This window comes from Trematomus bernacchii, unplaced genomic scaffold, assembly GCF_902827165.1.
Source record: "Trematomus bernacchii unplaced genomic scaffold, fTreBer1.1, whole genome shotgun sequence".
NCBI lineage: Eukaryota > Metazoa > Chordata > Actinopteri > Perciformes > Nototheniidae > Trematomus > Trematomus bernacchii.
In genome coordinates, this window is record NW_022987652.1 from 329,518 (window position 1) to 350,291 (window position 20,774).

Here is a 20,774-nt window from a genome sequence, read left to right on the forward strand (position 1 = left end):
TGTTTGAATACATTGTTTTTAATGATACCAGTTTTAAGTTGTAACCCTATGGTTGTAACAGCAATATTGATGTAGTCTTTACGGTGTATTTGAATTCGGACAGCACTTGAAGGCATCACCAACAAATGATTCAACATTAAGATTTTATTTTATTTTGTATTTCATTTTTACCAACTTACAAGTAACCAAAATAGCAAATATGTCACAAAACATAGGTAGTTAATGTTTCGTTTTAAATAATAAAAGTTAAATGTGTCACTTTTCACCCCTAACTTTCCGCGCATGCGCAGTCTCAATTCAGTAACAGGGGCACGATGGCTGCGGACAGTGCGCTGCTGCTGTCTCTGGTGGAGGAGTATGTCTCTGGACTGCAGGACAGCAAAGCCAAAGATACAGCAACAGGTAAATAAGACTTCATCCTAATTTCCTCCACATATTTCCAGAACACCAGGTTTTTAAAAACAAGCCTTTAAAGCTTGCTGAGCTTCAAGGATGCGCAACACGGCATGCTGGGAAACGAGCTAACTTAGCACCACAACATCCTGTGTGCTCTTCAACCTCAAGTCACACAAAACAGACATTTTTTAACTAGTTTATTCATTTTATCACGTTATTAGCACACCCTGAATGTACCCCTCGTGTTAAATTGTGCTGTCATTGATTAATAATGTGAATTTAGATGCTAGTTAAGTGTGTTATCACCGCTTGCTAGCTGCTGTGTTTGTGTTCATTGAAAAGCATCCTGTCAATGAACTCTGCACCTTTGAACCTGCCCATACTGCTAGTTAATCTGTAGTTAATCACTAGAGATAGATATTTATGCTTATGTGTTTGTTGTTGCACAATTCACTAAACTTGGCTTTCTGTGCAGCTGTCAAAAATGGAGAGTTTACAGTTCTGCAGCTGGTGGAGGCACTGGGGTAAGCTATCAACATTTGTATTATTACAGCAATAACATTAACAAAATGCATTATCATTGTATGATTTAAAAAATATCCTCTATCTGTTGGTTTAGTATGAGTATGTCAAAGAAATTCCACTGCTCTTACACATTTATTGTAGATATGCTGGACATATATTCTTTATATCCTTGTACACTTCTTTTTACATTGTTTAATTGTTTAAAGAACATTTTTTATACAATTTCTCCTTTTCAGTATCAGCTCATATTTCTAGTTTTACAATTTCTCTTCCCCTGTTTTTGTATGCACCATTATACACCAAAGCAAATTCCTTGTGTGTAAAAACCAACTATAATTTAGCATATATTGCCCAGCCAAACACATATGGAATATAATATTAATAATAATAATAATACATGTCATTTATATAGCGCTTTTCCTGGTGCTCAAAGCACTTAATATATAATATATGTCATTAACATATCTCAGATTTCCATTCATTAAAAAGCAACTTTTAAACTCAAGAGTTGCTTCGCTCTCATATTAATCGTTTTCTTATAATTAACATGTTTCCTTTCCTGTTGTAGACTGAGTCTGACCAGCTCTCAGCCTCACACTCGAGCCAGAGGAGTCCAGCTTCTCTCCGAAGTTTTACACGAGTGCTATGGAGGTCTTACAGAGAAAGAAGGTGACTCAATTTCTAATTTACTTTTTCTAGATATGATAAGCAATACTCATTGTACCCCGGCTCAGAACCAAACACGCCGAAGCTGCTTTTACTTCCCGAAAACCTGAGGTCTTCATCAACGCTGAGTTCTTTTAACTTGTTTTAGCACCTACTGTATTTACAATGTTATTTTTAAACTATTCTGTATCTCTTTTATGCATGGTTTTTATAAATCTGTTATTCCATTGTGTTTATTTATTGTGTTATAAATAAACTTACCTTACCTTACTTACATGGTATCTCGGTGCAAAACCATCCTCTCAGTGCCTTATTGCTTGAGATATAAAATGTTGACCGAATGTCATTTGATTGCTTGTCGTGTTGCAGGAGTACATGCACCATATTCATGTGAAGAGTTATATTATAATATATATGTTATCTTCCTGTGTCTGTTCTCCACAGTGGAAGTGCTCCTTGTCTTCTATGAAAACCGTCTGAAGGACCATCACGTCATCACTCCTCCGGTTTTACAGGGGCTCAGAGCGCTGGTGAGGGTCCGCCTCCTGTAGACTTTCAGCGACAGAAAGATAATCTGACGGTTGATTTTGCAAATTAGTTTTTTGCTTTGCAGGTTTTATTATCAGAATCAGAATACCTTTATTAGTCCCACAGAGGGGAAATGTACGTAGTTACAGCAGGAAAAAGAGCTACAGACAGCTTCATGTTACCTATGTTACATGCATTAAAAAGTACTAAGTTATGAAATAATAAAAAATATAATAAAAAATAAAAAGTTACATAATTTTCAAAATACACATCCTGTAACAGTTCTTAGGATTTAGCAGCCAGGTATATAATACACAGTTATTAATGGCATGTATATATATTGCACATATGCACATAGTTGGTTGGTATTTAACAGCAAGGGGTGTTATAGTCTGTGTTGTGGTGTGTGTGTGTGTGGGGGGGGGTCTACTAGGGGCTGTACTGGTTGTATAGTCTGACCGCTGTAGGAAGGAAGGACCTGCGGTATCTCTCCGTGTGACAGCTGGGGTGCAGCAGCCTATCGCTGAAGGAGCTGCACAGTGAGGACAGGGTGTCCTGGAGGGGGTGGGACACATTGTCCAGCAGGGAGGACAGCTTGGCTGCCATTCTCCTGTCTCCCACCACCTCCACAGTGTCCAGAGGACTCCCCAGGACAGAGCTGGCCTTCCTTACCAGTCTGTTCAGTCTCTTCCTGTCAGCAGCCGAGATGCTGATGCCCCAGCAGGCCACACCATAGAAAATGGCTGATGCCACAACAAAGTCATAAAATGTCTGAAGGAGTGCCCCTCTCCACAAAGCGGACATTTACAATTGTAACAGCAAGTAAAGACAAGAGCCAAATATAATTTTAAGATAACTTAATTAAGAAGCATGCATACAAATATTCAAGATAAAAGTAGATAGTACACAATTTATAATTACAAAACACACATCCAGTACCAGAGTGTTGAGATATAGCAGCCAGGTTGAAGTATACAGTATTATATATAAGTTATTCACGGGGTACACATATATATATATTGCACATCATTTTGAGAAGCTCTGACTCTTGTGCACAATGTGTTTGTTTCTGCCTTTTTTTCCAGACAAAGTGTACGGTGCTGCCTCCTGGCTCAGCAGTGTCCATGCTGAGGTCTTTGTTCCAGGATGTTCACGTTCAGGTGAGACTTATATTCATATTTGAACATACAGCCAAAGACTATCTGTTATTGTAAGAGGATCCTGAGCATATATGCAAACACAAACTCTTGTAAAATATCCACAATTGGAGTGCTTCAAGATAATTGTTTCCTCTACATCTGCAAAGCCCTTCCTCTTTTTCAAAGTATGCTTTTGTTGGTAAACTTGACTCATCTAAAGTTCTTGATTCCAAGGTATTGTGGGTAAAACGCTCATAGATTCTGTTTATTTATTATCCCTTAGTCTTTAATGCTGACGGAGAGAGCCTGCGTCTACAACATGCTCATCAACCTCATGGCGATCAGAGAAGCAGGTACGTCTGATTCCTCAGTTAGTTAGTTACCAACATTTCCCCATAATTACTGAGAGATCTGCTGGAACAACACAAAGCTTCTCTGTTATATGGCGCATTTCCACTGCAGGACCTAGCCCGGCTTAGTACGGTATGGTTAGGCCCGGCTCACTTTATGCTGCGTTGCCATTACAGTTTAGGAACTGGGGTAGTAACTATAGTAACGCAGTGTAGGCGGGGTGATCGGCTGTTCGTTGGGGCGGAGCGACGCTGCGTAAAACTGCCGTGACGTCATCTTCAATGCGAACCACAAAACCATAACATCAGCCGTTAGCTGTTAGCCCTCAGAGCTCACAGCTCCTCATATCTGTTCAGAAACTAGACAAAAGTTAAACAAGTACAAACCACAGACTGTCTGTGTCATGGCGAATACAGTCGCTGCTTTATTTATGTCTGTATAGGCCGTTGTTGTGAGTGTGGACGGTCGGAGCATATTTAACGTTAGCTTAGCCAATCTCCATCTAGAAAACACGCATTTTAAAATGTTCTTCGCCTGCCGTCTGTCTGCAGACTTGTCAAAGCATTAATTCATGGTTTTTACTAACCGGTATCAGTATGTTGTTACTTCGGCATCATTTTGAAACGTGTATTACAATTAAATCACGGTCAAATATGTTGATTTTGTTGTAGTTGTAGCCACTCACGTCACTAGTTTAGCATACTCAGCCCGGTTGTTGGCCCGGTAAGAACCTCGATTTTGGAGGGCCAGAAAAAATGTGAAAAAGTAGCCCTGAGCCGGAACTAGCCCTAGTGGAAAAGCAAAAAAAAACGGGCCGGGTTTGGCACGGCACGCTTAAACCGTGCTACGTGCTGCAGTGGAAATGCGCCAATAGCTGTAGGTTATTTGCAAACACTAGAGACAGAGTCAGAAATCTCAGCAGTTTGCAGACCTCTCACTGTTGTTATTACTCACCTAAAGGTACTTAAACTATTCCCAGACCTATAATTAAGGAGAGAGTTATCACACCTTCTTCTGCTTTGTTTAGCAGTTGAATACTTTGCATAGACTAACTGTATAGGAAGCAAATAGATGCAACACAATGAAGTGTGTGTGTCTGTCTGCCAGTACTTAGCATACAGCGGGACAGTGTGTCCTGTCCTCCAGCAGTTTCTCCTTTTTATATTGTAGTAGAATACACATATTAAATATTCTTTATAAACGTTCAAATTATCATTTTTTGTCATGTGGATTGTCTAAATTGTAATTTCAATATCTTATTATTATCCAAGCCCCTTGAGACCAATGTGTCATTTTTGATAATGGGATATATATAAATCAAATCTAATGGGTTTTCAACTCAGATTAAGAAATGTTCAGCACAATGTCAGTTTACAAACGACATCCTAACACAACTTCCTCAGATTTTCAGGAAGAGGTATGTGGTGTCATTTTGGCGGTCTGCCTTTTGTCAAAACATCATATGGTGGAACAATATTTCTATCAGCTGTCTTACAGAACTTAAACAAATCTGTGTTCTCCTGTGTGCCCTCTCCTCAGAACTGAAGGGCTTGGGACCAGACTTTGTGTTTGGTTTTGTCCAATCAATGGACGGAGAGAGGGATCCTCGTAACCTGCTGTTAGCGTTCCAGATCGCCAAAGGCATCGTCCTGCGAGGTTATGATCTAGGTGAGAGTGCAAATACACACATATGAAGTCTTTATTTCTCTATCTCTGTCTGTCTCTGGCCTTTCCTTGAACTGTGTTACGATCGACTGCACAGTAAACCTCTAATTAGTAGAGGTGGGAATCACCAGGCTCCCTACGATACGATACTATCGCGATACTTAAGCCACGATACGATAGTATTGCGATTCTACGATATGCTAAGTATTGCGATATTGAAGTTAACTTGTTTAATGGTATGCTAAAGTAATGCTAATATGGATGTAGCTTAAATGTATTGGTTGTTTTGTTTTACGTTGGATTTTGGAGTTGTCAATACATTCGAAATCATCAGTCAAGTGTACGACCATCTTTCGGAGGAATATGCGACAGTTTATATAATAAAATATCGATACTTGGCGTCCGTGTATCGATACAATATCGCCACGCAAAGTATCGCAATACTATGCTGTATGGATTCTTTCCCCCACCCCTACTAATTAGCCTGATGTCCTGTGTGCTGTCTCAGGTAAATTCACAGAGGAGCTGTTCGAGGTGACGTCCTGCTACTTCCCCATCGACTTCAGCCCCGTAAGTCCCTGTTTTGTTGACTCGGCTGCTTTAGTGTGACGACAGCAGGGAGGTCAGCAGACAGAAATGTCATCAGCGACTTCCTGTGAGCTCAGGCTAACTGTGAAAAACATCAATAACACACAGCGTCTGTCTCCTCATCGCCTCACACACATTCCCCGTCACTGATGATCGCAGCTGTGTGTGTTTGTTGACTCTCTGGATGAAAACCGGCATGATGTCACTCTGCTGTTAATGTGATAATGATAATAATGAAACAAGCTGTAGAAATACATGGTAGATATTTCACAACTACGGTCAGGTCTTCTGTCTTTTGGATTTGGAAAACTCTCTGAACAAAAAAAACTCAACTCAAAAAAATAATTGTTACATTTGCATCAAAGCTTCACTACTGGCAAATGTTATTTTTTAATATGTAAGTAAATATATATATATATATATATATATATATAGTTAAATGCCTTTTTATACATTTAAAGATAGGAGATTATAATAATTAACATTTTATATAAAGGAAAAAATAATTAATAAACAATAATAACAGCAACAACAAATTAATAAATATATAAATTAAAATAAACTTTTAAATAAAATGCAATTAAATATAACAAATTAGATAAAAGAGTGATAGCAATATAATAGTGATATTAAAAAAAGTACAATAATGACTTCAAAACTAAATAAATGAAGAAAAATACAATAAATGTACCCTAACAAAAATATCTAAATGTTTCTGAAAGGTATAAATTGATCCATTTATAATCTCTCTGTATCATTACTTTCCCCCCCAGCCTCCCAACGACCCCCACGGCATCACCAGAGAGGAGCTGATCCTCACGCTGAGGGACGTCCTCGCCGGGACACCAAGATTTGCAGAGGTAGGACGACCAAATTATAGTTTGTATTTTAGTGGAACGGGGGTCTTGTGGCCTAAGAAGAATATATATATATTAGGGCTGTCAGTCGATTAAAATATTTAATCGCGATTAATCGCATGATTGTCCATAGTTAATCGCGATTAATCGCAAATTAATCGCACGTTTTTTATCTGTTCTAAATGTACCTTAGAGGGATATCTTTCAAGTTTTTAATACTCTTATCAACATATGAGTGGACAAATATGCTTTATATGTTTGTTTATTATCATTTGAACAATGACAAATATTCTCATGAATATTAAACACAACAACCTGAACATTACAAATATTCACCTCAATTCAACCTGGAACCTCTCTCATACGTGTGTGTGTGTGTGTGTGTGTGTGTGTGTGTGTGTGTGTGTGGTGTGTGTGTGTGTGTGTGTGTGTGTGTGTGTGTGTGTGTGTGTGTGTGTGTGTGTGTGTGTGTGTGTGTGTGTGTGTGTGTGTGTGTGTGTGTGTGTGTGTGTTGTGTGTGTGGTGTGTGTGTGTGTGTGTGTGTGTGTGTGTGTGTGTGTGTGTGTGTGTGTGTGTGTGTGTGTGTGTGTGTGTGTGTGTGTGTGTGTGTGTGTGTGTGTGTGTGTGTGTGTGTGTGTGTGTGTGTGTGTGTGTGTGTGTGTGTGTGTGTGTGTGTGTGTGTGTGTGTGTGTGTGTGTGTGTGTGTGTGTGTGTGTGTGTGTGTGTGTGTGTGTGTATAGAGACACTGTGATGGATCGTTGGAGCTATGTGCAGCTCAAGGCATATTATGCTCCAACGTGAGCTGCCTGGACGCTGCAATCATGTTGCGCGTACTATCCGTGCTGATTGTGCTGACTTTTCGTACAATGTCCCACTGTCTGGCTACCTGCATAAAGTCAAGTGCTCGGCGCAGTTGTCGGCGAAATGTCATTGAAACAGCTCCTTATATCCGTTAGTGCAGCTAGCTAGCACCAGATGCTAACAACAACAACAACAACACGTAAGGTGTGCCTCGCCCGCGCGAGTCGCGCCACACATACACACTCCCTCCCGGTCCTCCCGATGGCCAGTCCGGGCCTGCCAGTGAGCGTGGAAGTGTGGTCTGCCACAAGCGGGCGGTAGGAGCGGGGCTGTCAGCATCAGCTTGTCGATGGTATTTTAAACTCGATGCGCTCTGAAACTACGGCGGCCGAGGACAAAAAATACACATGCGTTAATCGCGTTAAAATAATTAGTGGCGTTAATTTTTTTTGCGTTAACGCGTTATTAACGCGTTATTAACGCGTTAACTTGACAGCCCTAATATATATATGTCCATCCATCTTCTCCCGCTTATCCGTGGTCGGGTAGCAGTTCCAGCAGAGAGCCCCAAGCGTTCCTTTCCCCTCATCAACCAGCTCTGACTGGGGGGTCCCAAGGCGCTCCCAGGCCAGCGAAGAGATATAATCCCTCCACCTGGTCCTAGGTCTACCCCTCGGTCTCCTCCCATCCTTACTAGGTGCCCGAACCACCACAACTGGCTCCTTTGGATGCGAAGGAGGAGCGGTTCAACTCCGAGTCCCTCCCGGATGACTGAACTTCTCACCTCATCCCTAAGGGAGACGCCCACCACCCTGCGGAGAAAACCCATCTCGGCCGCTTTTATCCGCGATCTCGTTTTTCGGTCATGACATATATTTCTTTTGTATGTCTTCCAGCAACCTGTACAGACATATTCACACTTCTGATTCCTTTTTCTCCCCTTTTTTATACAAAATGTGAAGGAAAGCAAGAGAGAAACATTTTGAAAAAAATAAAAATACATAAATTATAACATTACATTTCATTTAGCTGACGCTTTTATCCAAAGCGACTTACAATTACAGGGACATTCTCCCTGGAGTAACTGAGGGCTAAGTGCCGTCAAGGGCACACTAGTGGTGGTGTTCCAGGCGGGATTTGAACTCACAACCTTCCGATCTCCAGCCCACCTCACTATCCATTAGACCACCACTATCGCTAACAAAAGAATTATGATATAAAAAGGGTTTGTAGTTTGTAAAAGTGTTTTTGTGAATATATCTTTGATTGAAAACAATTCTGAAAGATAATATTACGTCCTGTTTACACTTTTTTTTCAGTTTCTGTTGCCTCTCATCATTGAGAAGCTGGACTCAGATGTTCAGAGCGCGAAGCTGGACTCGCTGCAGACTCTGGTGAGAAATCGTACTTTTTGATACACACAGATATTTCTCCTAAAGCAACACAGTCACTTAATAAACTACAATGAAGCTGCTGAGAGGCACTGACATTTTACGAAATACTTTAAAGGTCACCTATTGTGCAAAATCCACTTGTTCATGTCTCTTCTACATCAACATGTGTCCCCTCTTCTTCATGTCTCTTCTACATCAACATGTGTCCCCTCTTCTTCATGTCTCTTCTACATCAACATGTGTCCCCTCTTCTTCATGTCTCTTCTACATCAACATGTGTCCCCTCTTCTTCATGTCTCTTCTACATCAACATGTGTCCCCTCTTCTTCATGTCTCTTCTACATCAACATGTGTCCCCTCTTCTTCATGTCTCTTCTACATCAACATGTGTCCCCTCTTCTTCATGTCTCTTCTACATCAACATGTGTCCCCTCTTCTTCATGTCTCTTCTACATCAACATGTGTCCCCTCTTCTTCATGTCTCTTCTACATCAACATGTGTCCCCTCTTCTTCATGTCTCTTCTACATCAACATGTGTCCGCTCTTCTTCATGTCTCTTCTACATCAACATGTGTCCCCTCTTCTTCATGTCTCTTCTACATCAACATGTGTCCCCTCTTCTTCATGTCTCTTCTTCATCAACATGTGTCCCCTCTTCTTCATGTCTCTTCTACATCAACATGTGTCCCCTCTTCTTCATGTCTCTTCTACATCAACATGTGTCCCCTCTTCTTCATGTCTCTTCTACATCAACATGTGTCCCCTCTTCTTCATGTCTCTTCTACATCAACATGTGTCCGCTCTTCTTCATGTCTCTTCTACATCAACATGTGTCCCCTCTTCTTCATGTCTCTTCTACATCAACATGTGTCCCCTCTTCTTCATGTCTCTTCTTCATCAACATGTGTCCCCTCTTCTTCATGTCTCTTCTACATCAACATGTGTCCCCTCTTCTTCATGTCTCTTCTTCATCAACATGTGTCCCCTCTGTGTAAAGAGACTCTGAAAGTTTCAGGAACAAAGATTCTCTCACTTTTTGTCCTGATCCATTTCTATAAAAACCTGTCTGAAAATGAGCTGATCAGATTTTGGCCACTTTATGATGTCATAACGATGTTTTGGCTTGTGTAACCATTAGCCAATCACCAACCAAGGTAACCCCCCCCCCCACCTTATCACCTGAATCTCCTCCTAGAGCACCATTGTGTTCTTTGTAACCAAATATCCCTCAGAGGGGCGTGGGGAGGGGCTCCTTATTTTCATCTAAAGTAACAGACAGAGAATCAGCACTTTGGAAACAGGGCTGAAACAGAGGGGATTATGGGATGCTGCAATGATCTGTTTGGTGTTTCAGCCAATCAGAGACATGTTCTGTATATATCTGAGACCTGTAATATATTTATGAAAAACAGTCTAATAGGGGACCTTTAAGAAGACATTCTGGTTCTTATCTCCCCACTCTTGATGTTTTTCAGACTGCTTGTGTGTCCCAATACGAACACAAGGACCTGGCAGAATTCCTCGAGGGACTGTGGGCGTCACTGCGCAGAGAGGTGGGTTTTTGGATGATTATGTACAAAAAACATACCCTGTTATTGTGTTTTTTTTGTATTCTGCAGTGTTTACTTATTAGATTGTGCTGTTTTTACAGTTGCAACACTTTAATGTCTAACTCTAGGACATATTTGAGTCTTCTAACAACAGAAATGATCCGTTTTATTGAGTACTAACTGATGCTAATCTTCCCCTTCTCGTTGTTTCCTTGCAGGTGTTTCAGACATCAAGTGAAAAGATCGAGTCTGCCGGCCTCGCAGCGATCACCGCGATCACTTCCTGTCTGTCTCGCTCCGTACTCAACTCCGACTCTGAAGACTCCCTCAACACCTTCCTGGAGCTCGTTCTCAAAGGTGAAAATTGTGAAATCAAGCACATTTTAACACTAGTAACCTTTTTTTATACAATAAACACATGTTCCAAACACGTTCCAAACATACAGAAGTGCACTTCTCAAGGTCAAATTACACTGAGGTACAGGTGCAAAGACAAACACACTACCCTTCATGCAAAGACACATCTTACATACATTTCAAAATTGAATAACATTTCCAGGCCCTTTGGTTCCATTCAAGGCAGTCTCATGGTGCATAGTCTGAACTCAAAATAATCATATTATGAGGTTTACACTCGTCAGTATTCAATCTTCCTCATCATCTGCTAGCTCCATACCTTCCACACACAGATCAAATGGTTTCCAAATCTTGTCAAAAAAGTATTGCTTCCCTTTTAGTATACATGTTATTCTTTCCAGAGGAACAGTTGTTAAAGGTCCCATGTCATGGCCATTTCTACTGATCATATTTCCGTTGTTGAGGTCTACTAGAATAAATGTATATTGTGCAATTTTCCAAACTCACATTGGTTTCTCATACAGCATCTCTGTATAGTATGTGTATTCACACTCTGTCCTAAACGGCTTGTTGGAGCTCCTGCCCCCCCCTCCCTGTGAGCCCAGTGGCCGTCTGCGAGACAGTGAGACACAGCAAAACCCAGCCCGAACACACACACACACACACACGCAGCCTGGCTGGGAGTTTGTGTGTGTGCTCACACACCGACTCACAGCCTCGCCGCGTCCCGCTGTCTCAGGGAGGAGAAATGGGCGGAGCTGCAGCTGAGAAAAGATTGAGTGTGTGAGGAAGTCCGCGGATTGGTCCAAATGTAACGGCTCTGCGGACGTTACATTTGGACCGATGGGTCCATTTGCGTATGGGCACGTCACTGTACCCAGGAAGAAAAATTGAAATGTCCAACGAGGCGTTCTGGGGCAGCATAGACAGGTCTTTTCTGTGTTAGAGTTTTACTCGCTACAGGGTGTACTTCGAGGGTTTGTGACTCTGCAGACAAGGGGACGGGTAATAACCAGAAAAGCATGACATGGGACCTTTAACATTTGCCGGACCCAATATGTGACACTTGGTCTGCTGCTGGTAACACTAGTAACCTTTTAGTTGATTTGTAAACTCCCATAACCTGACCAAAGACAGGTAAACATGCCATAACAGTGATACAAACGCAATAAATATAGAGATTAGTGTTATTAATACACACGTTTGAAGATGCAATACGATTTAGAAAAGACTTGATCACCTAATTGTCCTGTTGCACGCAGAGTGACAATAAGACGGTGTGTTTAAAAGTGTTAAACTAAATATTTCAGAGCTGTGGTTTTCTGCATTGCTGAAGCAGCTGGGCAGGAAATGAAACCACAATGACTGTTCAGCTGTCTCATTTTCCACCTTCTGCTTCTATAGTGGTTGTGTTCATACAAAGATACATTGCTAGCCTCAGATGATGGATAATTACCTGCCAGATTGCAATAGGAGTTGTGTAAGCTTACAAACCAATACCACGTCTTTTAAAGACCTTTTATATTTAGTTCGTCTCAGTAGCACATTATAAGTTCAATCAGGAGAGACTGCATTTTGTTAAAGAACATTTATTGACACATGCCATATGATGAATGTCAAGTCTTTGGCGATTAGACCCCGATCGTGAAATCGTATATCTAAAGGGGGAAATGCAGCCGTGAGCATATAGGGAACCCCCCCGGGGTCTAGACACTGGTGATGATGCTGAAGATCTGGATTTGATGAGGAGATGGGATGAAGAGGGGTATGTGATGAGGTCTTTGGATTAGCTCTCCTGGCACTGGATGTGATGAAAGGAGGTGGATGGGGAGGAGGCGGGCGGCAGCAGGAACACCTGAAATCACAGCTGACTGCAGGAGAGAGGAGAACCATTTTAAAGTTTGGCTGCAGCACGCTGATTGGCTGCTGAGATTGAGGTGAATGTAATAGGTCAACAGAGAGCCCGTGATGAGCTGATTATAAGCAGCTGCGGAGTGAATGTATCCCAGTCTTCCTGAAAGAACTTGCGCTGAGCTTCATTAGTCTAACATAAAATATACGATTTTTACGGTTGAAAAATGTACAAAAATGCCATACAAGTAACAAAACAAAAGAAAGACAAAACTGATGAAAAGAATATTTGTCATTGTTCCAATAATAATAAACAAACATTTGCATAAAGCATATTTGTCCACTCATATGTTGATAAGAGTATTAAAAACTTGAAAAATATCCCTCTAAGGTACATTTATCATGCGATTAATCACTTTTAAATATTTTAATCGACTGACAGCCCTAGTAAATACCCATAAGAAGGGAAATCCTGTCTACTTTATTATTTCATCTCATCCTTCTGAATTCATATTATAATGTTTGCTTGCACTAATTAACTATTAAGAAACAGGTAACTTGCTTTGAAGAAAAACCGTCAGCTATATGAAATGTAATGGCCGTAACATATCCACATCCTTTCATAAAACATGTCGACTGGTTTTGTATTTTTGTGTGTTTTTTACTGAAAGTGTGATTTTCTTCCAGACTGTAAGCACCACCTGTGTGAGCCGGACCTGAAGCTGGTCTGGCCGAGTGCTAAACTCCTCCAGGCCGCCTGCAGCGCCTCCTTCAGGGCGAGCTGCATCATCACAGCCGCCATCATGCCCTCCCTCATCGAGCAGTACACCAACAGAGCTCAGGTACATCTGGAGAAATACCTTTGTTATGCGATCAAAATGTTACAATTAACCTAAAGCCAATCCAGTCCAACTTTATTTATATAACACATTTAAAAACAACAGAGTTGACCAAAGTGCTGTACATCAATAAATATATACCAAAGCAGCATAAATACATTTAGACAAAACCGAAGTTTCAACACAAATGTTGAACCGGTTGTTATTTTATAACGTCCCTCATTTTTTAAGTTTCTTCCTTTTAGTTTAATTAAAGGTGGGGTAGGTAATTTTGGAGAAACCGGCTCGAGTGCGCTAGAATTTGAAAATACACAGCCGGAAGAAATCTGCCACTTCCTTACAGAGCCCCTCCTCCAACACACACGAACGCGCACATGACCAATGAGGGCACGAGATAAGTTTGTGCACAGATGGAAGTCTGACAGGCAGGTAGGCCATCCAGTTATTTTAGCCAGGTCGGCTCAGATGATTGGTCGTGCTTTTTACAGTACTACGGCTTCCAGAGATGACATTTTTTTATGGATTTTTTGTCAAAGCCCTTCAGATATTCATTGCTATCGGGATGTTAAGAGCATTCCATGGAATATAACAAAAAGTGTATCTCGAGCCGGTTTCTCAAACTTACCTACCCCACCTTTAACTTACTCCTACATTATGAGCTGTTTATCTGCACCTTTAAAGTTGCAGTTTTTAGTTGACTACGACTCCTGACATTTCCCTGTGTGTGATTTTTTATTTTTGCTGTTGTATTTGTTGTAAAGTGTTTTTATTGTAAAGTGTTTTTATTGTATGTACAGCTCTTTGGCTCGACCAAAATAAATAAAACTTGATTTGATTTGAATAAAGTTTAGTTGAACTAAGTAGCTAAACAGAAACAATATTATAAATCCTTGTTTTATTTGTTATATATCATGAAAAATCTAATATCTCTTGGATTATGGACTGACAAGACAAGACATTTTAAACTATTGTCTTGAACTTTGCGAAACCGGGACATTTTTTATAATTTTCTGACATTTTACAAGCCAAATGATTAATTTATGAATTTAGAAAATGAAATAATTGTAGCGGCTGCACTAGTGTGTGATGAAATCAGTTAAACGTGACTGTTTGCATCCTTTGGTTACTACAACCCTTTATGAACACACAGTTAGAAATACACTATATTCATACAGTTGTGTACATTTAACGTGTTTAGACTGTAAGTGTAAAAATGCACATTGACATTGAATTTTATCTCCTTGCACTGTCATCGCTACGACCTCTGCTTTTACCAGTCTTATTTATTTATTTGTGTCTATTTTTTACTGCAGTGAGAGATGCCACAGAAATGTCGTTGTACTTTGTATGATGACAATACAGATATATTCTCTATTCTCTCTCTGCAGTGTTCCCAGAGACGCACGTTACTGGAGGTGGTGCAGAAATTCATCCAGTCAGTGAAAACCTGCCAGACTTCAGAGAGCGGTGAGTGCTTTTTATCTACATCAGGGCGCAGTATATCATATCATTCCAGACATTTATTACACATTTAAATATACAAACCACTGCTTTCACATGTCAAAATTAGAGCTGTACCAAAGAAGAGAAAACAAACCAAGCATTAGTTATTGTTTACTCTCAAAGCACACACCTTTGATTTGATTTGATTTATTTCGAACGTGTAAAACAATAATACAAATAATTATAATAATGAAATGAAACAAGAGAATTATGATACTGTACAAACTTAAGCAGTGTCAAATTGATACTAAAATATATATAATTGACTTACAAATGATATATAAACAAATTATCTACTTAATTACACATCTGAAAAGGGGTGGGAAGAAGTTTACACTTATTTAATCCCACCCCTTCCCCCAAAAGCTAAATTATTAACATCTGAAAGCACGTGTTACAAGAAGTGTTTTATTTTTATATATATTTTTAAATATATTTTGTATTGACATTTGGCAGCAAACAATTACACAGTGTTTTTTCAAGACATAGTAATTGTACATTAGGGTGGTCCTTAAAATTGAAAGTGGGAATGTCTAAGCTCCAACCCCCAGAATTCATTCTATTAGTCAAGAAAACTCTCCTGGTGAATGTTTTCCTCAATCTGACAGAATGAATTCTGGGGGTTGGAGCTTAGACTTTCCCACTTTCAATGTTAAGGACCACCCTAATATACATATCATGTGTGTTGGGGAATAAGGTCCTCCTTCGCCCTCTGACGCAGCTGACCAACCTTGAGCAGCCGTTATCTCCCATAAGGAGGGGCTGCCCTAGCAAGTTGTTGATGTTACCAGTTTAAGACCGGGCAACTCTCTGTCAGAGATAGTTATTGTTGTGGGACACCTGGAACACATCCTTCTCGGGGTGTAGATGACCCCGAGCCATAAGCGACAACAAATGTGATTCAGTGTCCTCAGCTGTTTAGTCTATCTATTGAAGAATGTTGATTATTACACTCTGAACTAGTTAGAACCTGGAGCTACAGGAGGAGGGGTCTTCAGAATTGATTGTGGCATCTCAACCGTGTGGTCAACTCGTGGTCAATTATGCTCTGTAACGTGTCCTTGAGAGCTTTGAAAGGCGCCCATAAATAAAATACATTATTATCATTATTATTAACCTTGGATAAAACCTCCTTGTTTTGTTTCCTCCCTTCCCATCAGAGGACAGTGTGTTTGTAGCTTTCCGGCCCTCTCTGTGCAGCATGGTGTTCTCCGCTCTGACGGAGACTAACTCCAGTCTGCAGGTCACAGCCTGCTCTGTGCTCACATCTCTGGCTCAACAACCAGGTGAGAGGCAAACCACTCTGATACTCACAGCCTGCAGCAGATTTAAAGGTCTCCTATCATGCTATTTTTAGGCATATATTATGGGTCTCAGATATATACAAATATATAAAAACATGTCTATGATGTGTTTTGCTCAAAATACCAAACAGATCATGCATTTTAGAAATCCCTCATACCCCTCTATTTCAGCCCTGTTAGAGAAACGCTGATTCTGGGTCCTTAGCTTTAAAAAAAAAAAGGCGGAGCTAATGCCTGATCAGAATTCTACGAGATACTCAGATAAATGCTCCCGTGATTAAACGCCATATCATGTTCCAAACACATCAAGGATTGTTTCTGAAACAGTATGGAGCTCAAAGGCTTTCTCTCTTGCCGGTTATACCACAAGGTGAGTTCCTTTTGATTTCCTGCTTCTTCACACACATGCTCTCCAGTACAGGTTAGCTCTGAGTGTTAGCGATGCTAATGTAAACAAAGACCATATTACGTCCAAAACAGTCGGGCATTGTTTCTGATAGCAACGTTTCTGATAGTGCCGTGGGTCCACAATTCAGATATTACGTCATATCGGACGCAAATCTGGATCAGCTCCGTTGTAGCCCCGTTTTTAGAGATTTGGGTACAGAGGAAAAGAGAGAGGGTTTTATTTTCTGACGCTGCGTGAGTTCCCTGACACACTGGGGACACATGTTTATGTATAAAAGACATCAAAAAGTGCATTTTGCATGATAGGTCCCCTTTAAACAGAAATTCATCACCTTTTTAAAAAAATCCCCCAGGTCTGCTGCTGGACTCTGACATCGAGCTGGCTGTGGATCACCTGACCAGACTGCTGCTGACGGAGCAGGACCACACAGTGAGGTCAGAACAATCTGTCTCTCTGACTCCTGTAATGCTACTTCTCTGTTTTCTGTGTTTAAACATGGATGGTATTTGTCTGACTTGTTGTCCTGTTTCTGCCTCCAGTGTCGCTGTGGTGGATTGTGCCGGAGCTTTAGCAGAGTTACACCCTGCAGCATTCATCAGTAACTTCATCCCAAGACTAAAGGCGGAGATGTTTTCCGGTAAGAAAAAAGCACACACTAATAAATATGACAGACTCTAACATGGTTTACCTCTTTGATTGTATTTTCCCCCTTACATGAACATGTTTCTTGAGTTTGCAGATCTGACTTGACTTTATGAACAAATGATCCATCTCCCTCCTTTTCCTCTCCTCTGCTCAGAGCCCATGGATCAGGACAACAACAGAGCAGAATCTGAGCAGCTTTCCCATCATGCAGTGCGGCAGCGGTGTCTCTCCGCTCTGGCTGCAGTGTCCATAAAGCCCAGCGTCGTCCAGGAGAGCACACCTGTCCTGCTGCAGGTCCTCAGCGCTGCTCACACAGGTAATCTGCCCGGCAACAGGGCACTCAAGTAGTGGAGTACAAATACTTTGTTACTGTACTTAAGTACATGTCTCTGGTATCAGTACTTTACTCCACTACTTATTTTTCTGACGACTTTTTACTTTGACTTCTTACATTTTGAACCCAAATACCTGAACTTTCTACTTCTTACATGTTGAACATAAATACCTGTACTTTCTACTTCTTACATGTTGAACCCAAATACCTGTACTTTCTACTTCTTACATGTTGAACACAAATACCTGTACTTTCTACTTCTTACATGTTGAACACAAATACCTGTACTTTCTACTTCTTACATTTTGAACCCAAATACCTGTACTTTCTACTTCTTACATGTTGAACATAAATACCTGTACTTTCTACTTCTTACATTGTGAACACAAATACCTGTACTTTCTACTTCTTACATTTTGAACACAAATACCTGTACTTTCTACTTCTCACATGTTGAACACAAATACCTGTACTTTCTACTTCTTACATGTTGAACTCAAATACCTGTACTTTCTACTTCTTACATGTTGAACACAAATACCTGTACTTTCTACTTCTTACATGTTGAACCCAAATACCTGTACTTTCTACTTCTTACATGTTGAACCCAAATACCTGTACTTTCTACTTCTCACATGTTGAACCCAAATACCTGTACTTTCTACTTCTTACATGTTGAACCCAAATAACTGTACTTTCTACTTCTTACATGTTGAACCCAAATACCTGTACTTTCTACTTCTCACATGTTGAACACAAATACCTGTACTTTCTACTTCTCACATGTTGAACACAAATACCTGTACTTTCTACTTCTTACATTTTGAACCCAAATACCTGAACTTTCTACTTCTTACATGTTGAACACAAATACCTGTACTTTCTACTTCTTACATGTTGAACACAAATACCTGTACTTTCTACTTCTTACATGTTGAACACAAATACCTGTACTTTCTACTTCTTACATGTTGAACACAAATACCTGTACTTTCTACTTCTTACATGTTGAACACAAATACCTGTACTTTCTACTTCTCACATGTTGAACACAAATACCTGTACTTTCTACTTCTTACATTTCCCAAACAGGCTGGTTCCTTTAGTTTGAATGTGTGGCGTGATCATTATTATTTAGAGTCATTGCGTGCCTATTGATTTGAACACGATCCGTGTATCCATCATTTCCTGGTCTTCTCTAAAGAAGAGGGACCAATGAAAACGTTGTCATGTTGCCGTTGTTCAGCATGGAAACATTCATTAGCTAACAATGACATTATTGTTCTATTAATATAAAGGGAGGTCAGGTACTCTTTAAAACAGCTGCTAGTTATGGGTACTTTTTACTGAAGTACATTTCAAAGCCCTGTTTACTTTTACTTGAGTAAAGAAGTTTAGTCAGTACTTCTACTTTCACCAGAGTATTTTTTAACACGAGTATCTGTACTTCTACTTGAGTAAAGGATGTGGGTACTTTTGCCATCTCTGAGTTTAAGCTGAATATTAGAGTCGTTTCTCTGTGTTGCTTCCAGGTGGTTTCTCGGTGGAGGAGGTGGTGTTGGCGTGCCGGAGCCTTCAGAGGATAGCGGAGCAGGTTCCGGACTCGGAGGAGACGGGGCGCTGCTTCCATGATGTCATCATCCCGCGCCTGCTGTCTCTGGCTCTACAGGCGGCGCTGCAGGGTGAGCATGATATTCAAAACTCAAAACATAGAGTCTCAAACTTCTGAGAAAAAAACGTGGATATTCTTTGAGATTAAAGGAACAAACACTTGAAAGAACTTGTTCAATTCATTTGATACAACGTTGAAAAATGATGTGCTTTCTCGATTTAAAAATAACTTATTGTGTTATACCTGTGTTATTTACGTTCTCAGTGTTATTATTAATTTGATTTCTATACTTCTATACTTTTCTTTACTATATTTTTCATATTCTCATGTTTCATTTCTTGGATTTGAGACCTTCTACATGTTGTGACCCCTTGTCAAAGAAACTGTTCATCTAAATTGGAATACTATTGAATGTAAAGGGGAATGTGAGAAAATTACTAATAAAGAATAAGTTTTTCCCCCTAAATTTGATACGAATTTGAATAACTCAAACCTGTACTTCCTGTTGATGTTTTGTAGGTGAGGATGGTAATCGTAGTCCTCTCCTGGAGGAGGCGGTCCTCTCCTCCATGGTGCCCATCATCAGCGCTTCCTGCTCCCGGCTGCAGCCCACGTCAGTACCAACTCTCTCCTCTACATTCAGCACGTTAAAACACTCGCTGCGATATAACATGTGCAATATTATTATTTCTAATAATGTGCTATAATAACGTGCAATTACGTATCTGCCACTACGTTTGTTTGCATTACCAAATACTGGTAATATTGACATTAATTATGTGACCGTCTATGTTTCCTGTAGTTATTGAATTGCTCTTTTTAATGCACTGCTAGTGGACAGTAGTGATGTGTCGGTCGCGAACGAGCCGATTCTTTTGAACGGCTCTTTGGTACGAACGAGTCGTACTTGGTGAGAGCCGTTCTTTTTATCGTTCAATCGTTGGTCCGCACTCACTGCCTGCCAAAATCCACTCGCCTTTTAAAAAGCTTGATTTTGTTCCCCAAACGTATTCTGTGAAGACCCGCCCCTACTCTGATTGGTAGGTTTCAGCACGAGGAGTGAGATGGGGTGGGTCTTAACGGAATACGCGCGAGAGAGAAGTCATACCAAGTGGTACAGGACAGGTAGACGACGTGTTTTTCAGATGGAAAATGAGCCAAACGCGAAAACGCAGCAGCATTTGGATGCACTTCAACCAAAACCCATATGATAATTATCCTGGGGATTATCTCGCAGATAAACCTTGTAAAAAAAAACGGCTCTTTTGAACGGCTCTTTGAAAGGAACGGAGCCATAAGATCCGGCTCCCTTCAAAGAGCCATAATTCCCATCACTAGTGTCCAGTTTTATTATTATTGTGTTTATTGTTTTTTGTAACTCTGGCAACAATTTCCTTCGGGATAAATAAAGTCTTATCTTATCTTAAAGGGGACCTATCATGCAAAATGCACTTTTGTA

General features: G+C 40.4%; 1 protein-coding gene across 2 annotated transcripts in view; it reads left to right on the plus strand.

Moving 5' to 3' along the window:
• The first annotated feature begins 290 nt into the window (after positions 1-290).
• mms19 (MMS19 homolog, cytosolic iron-sulfur assembly component) overlaps positions 291-20,774 on the plus strand; it is a 34,715-nt gene continuing 14,231 nt past the window's right edge. Inside the window, exons 1-20 of one of the 2 annotated variants that reach the window (XM_034134814.1) lie at positions 291-402; positions 872-920; positions 1,490-1,590; positions 2,032-2,117; positions 3,201-3,275; positions 3,538-3,607; positions 5,145-5,273; positions 5,779-5,840; positions 6,632-6,718; positions 8,836-8,910; positions 10,387-10,464; positions 10,680-10,818; positions 13,357-13,511; positions 14,897-14,975; positions 16,172-16,297; positions 17,077-17,158; positions 17,264-17,361; positions 17,524-17,685; positions 19,236-19,385; positions 19,835-19,928. In XM_034134814.1, coding sequence (XP_033990705.1) covers positions 315-402; positions 872-920; positions 1,490-1,590; positions 2,032-2,117; positions 3,201-3,275; positions 3,538-3,607; positions 5,145-5,273; positions 5,779-5,840; positions 6,632-6,718; positions 8,836-8,910; positions 10,387-10,464; positions 10,680-10,818; positions 13,357-13,511; positions 14,897-14,975; positions 16,172-16,297; positions 17,077-17,158; positions 17,264-17,361; positions 17,524-17,685; positions 19,236-19,385; positions 19,835-19,928 — 1,985 coding nt within the window. In that variant the 5' untranslated portion in view covers positions 291-314. The remainder of the gene's footprint in view (positions 403-871; positions 921-1,489; positions 1,591-2,031; positions 2,118-3,200; positions 3,276-3,537; positions 3,608-5,144; positions 5,274-5,778; positions 5,841-6,631; positions 6,719-8,835; positions 8,911-10,386; positions 10,465-10,679; positions 10,819-13,356; positions 13,512-14,896; positions 14,976-16,171; positions 16,298-17,076; positions 17,159-17,263; positions 17,362-17,523; positions 17,686-19,235; positions 19,386-19,834; positions 19,929-20,774) is intronic. The other variant, XM_034134815.1, reaches the window with a different exon arrangement.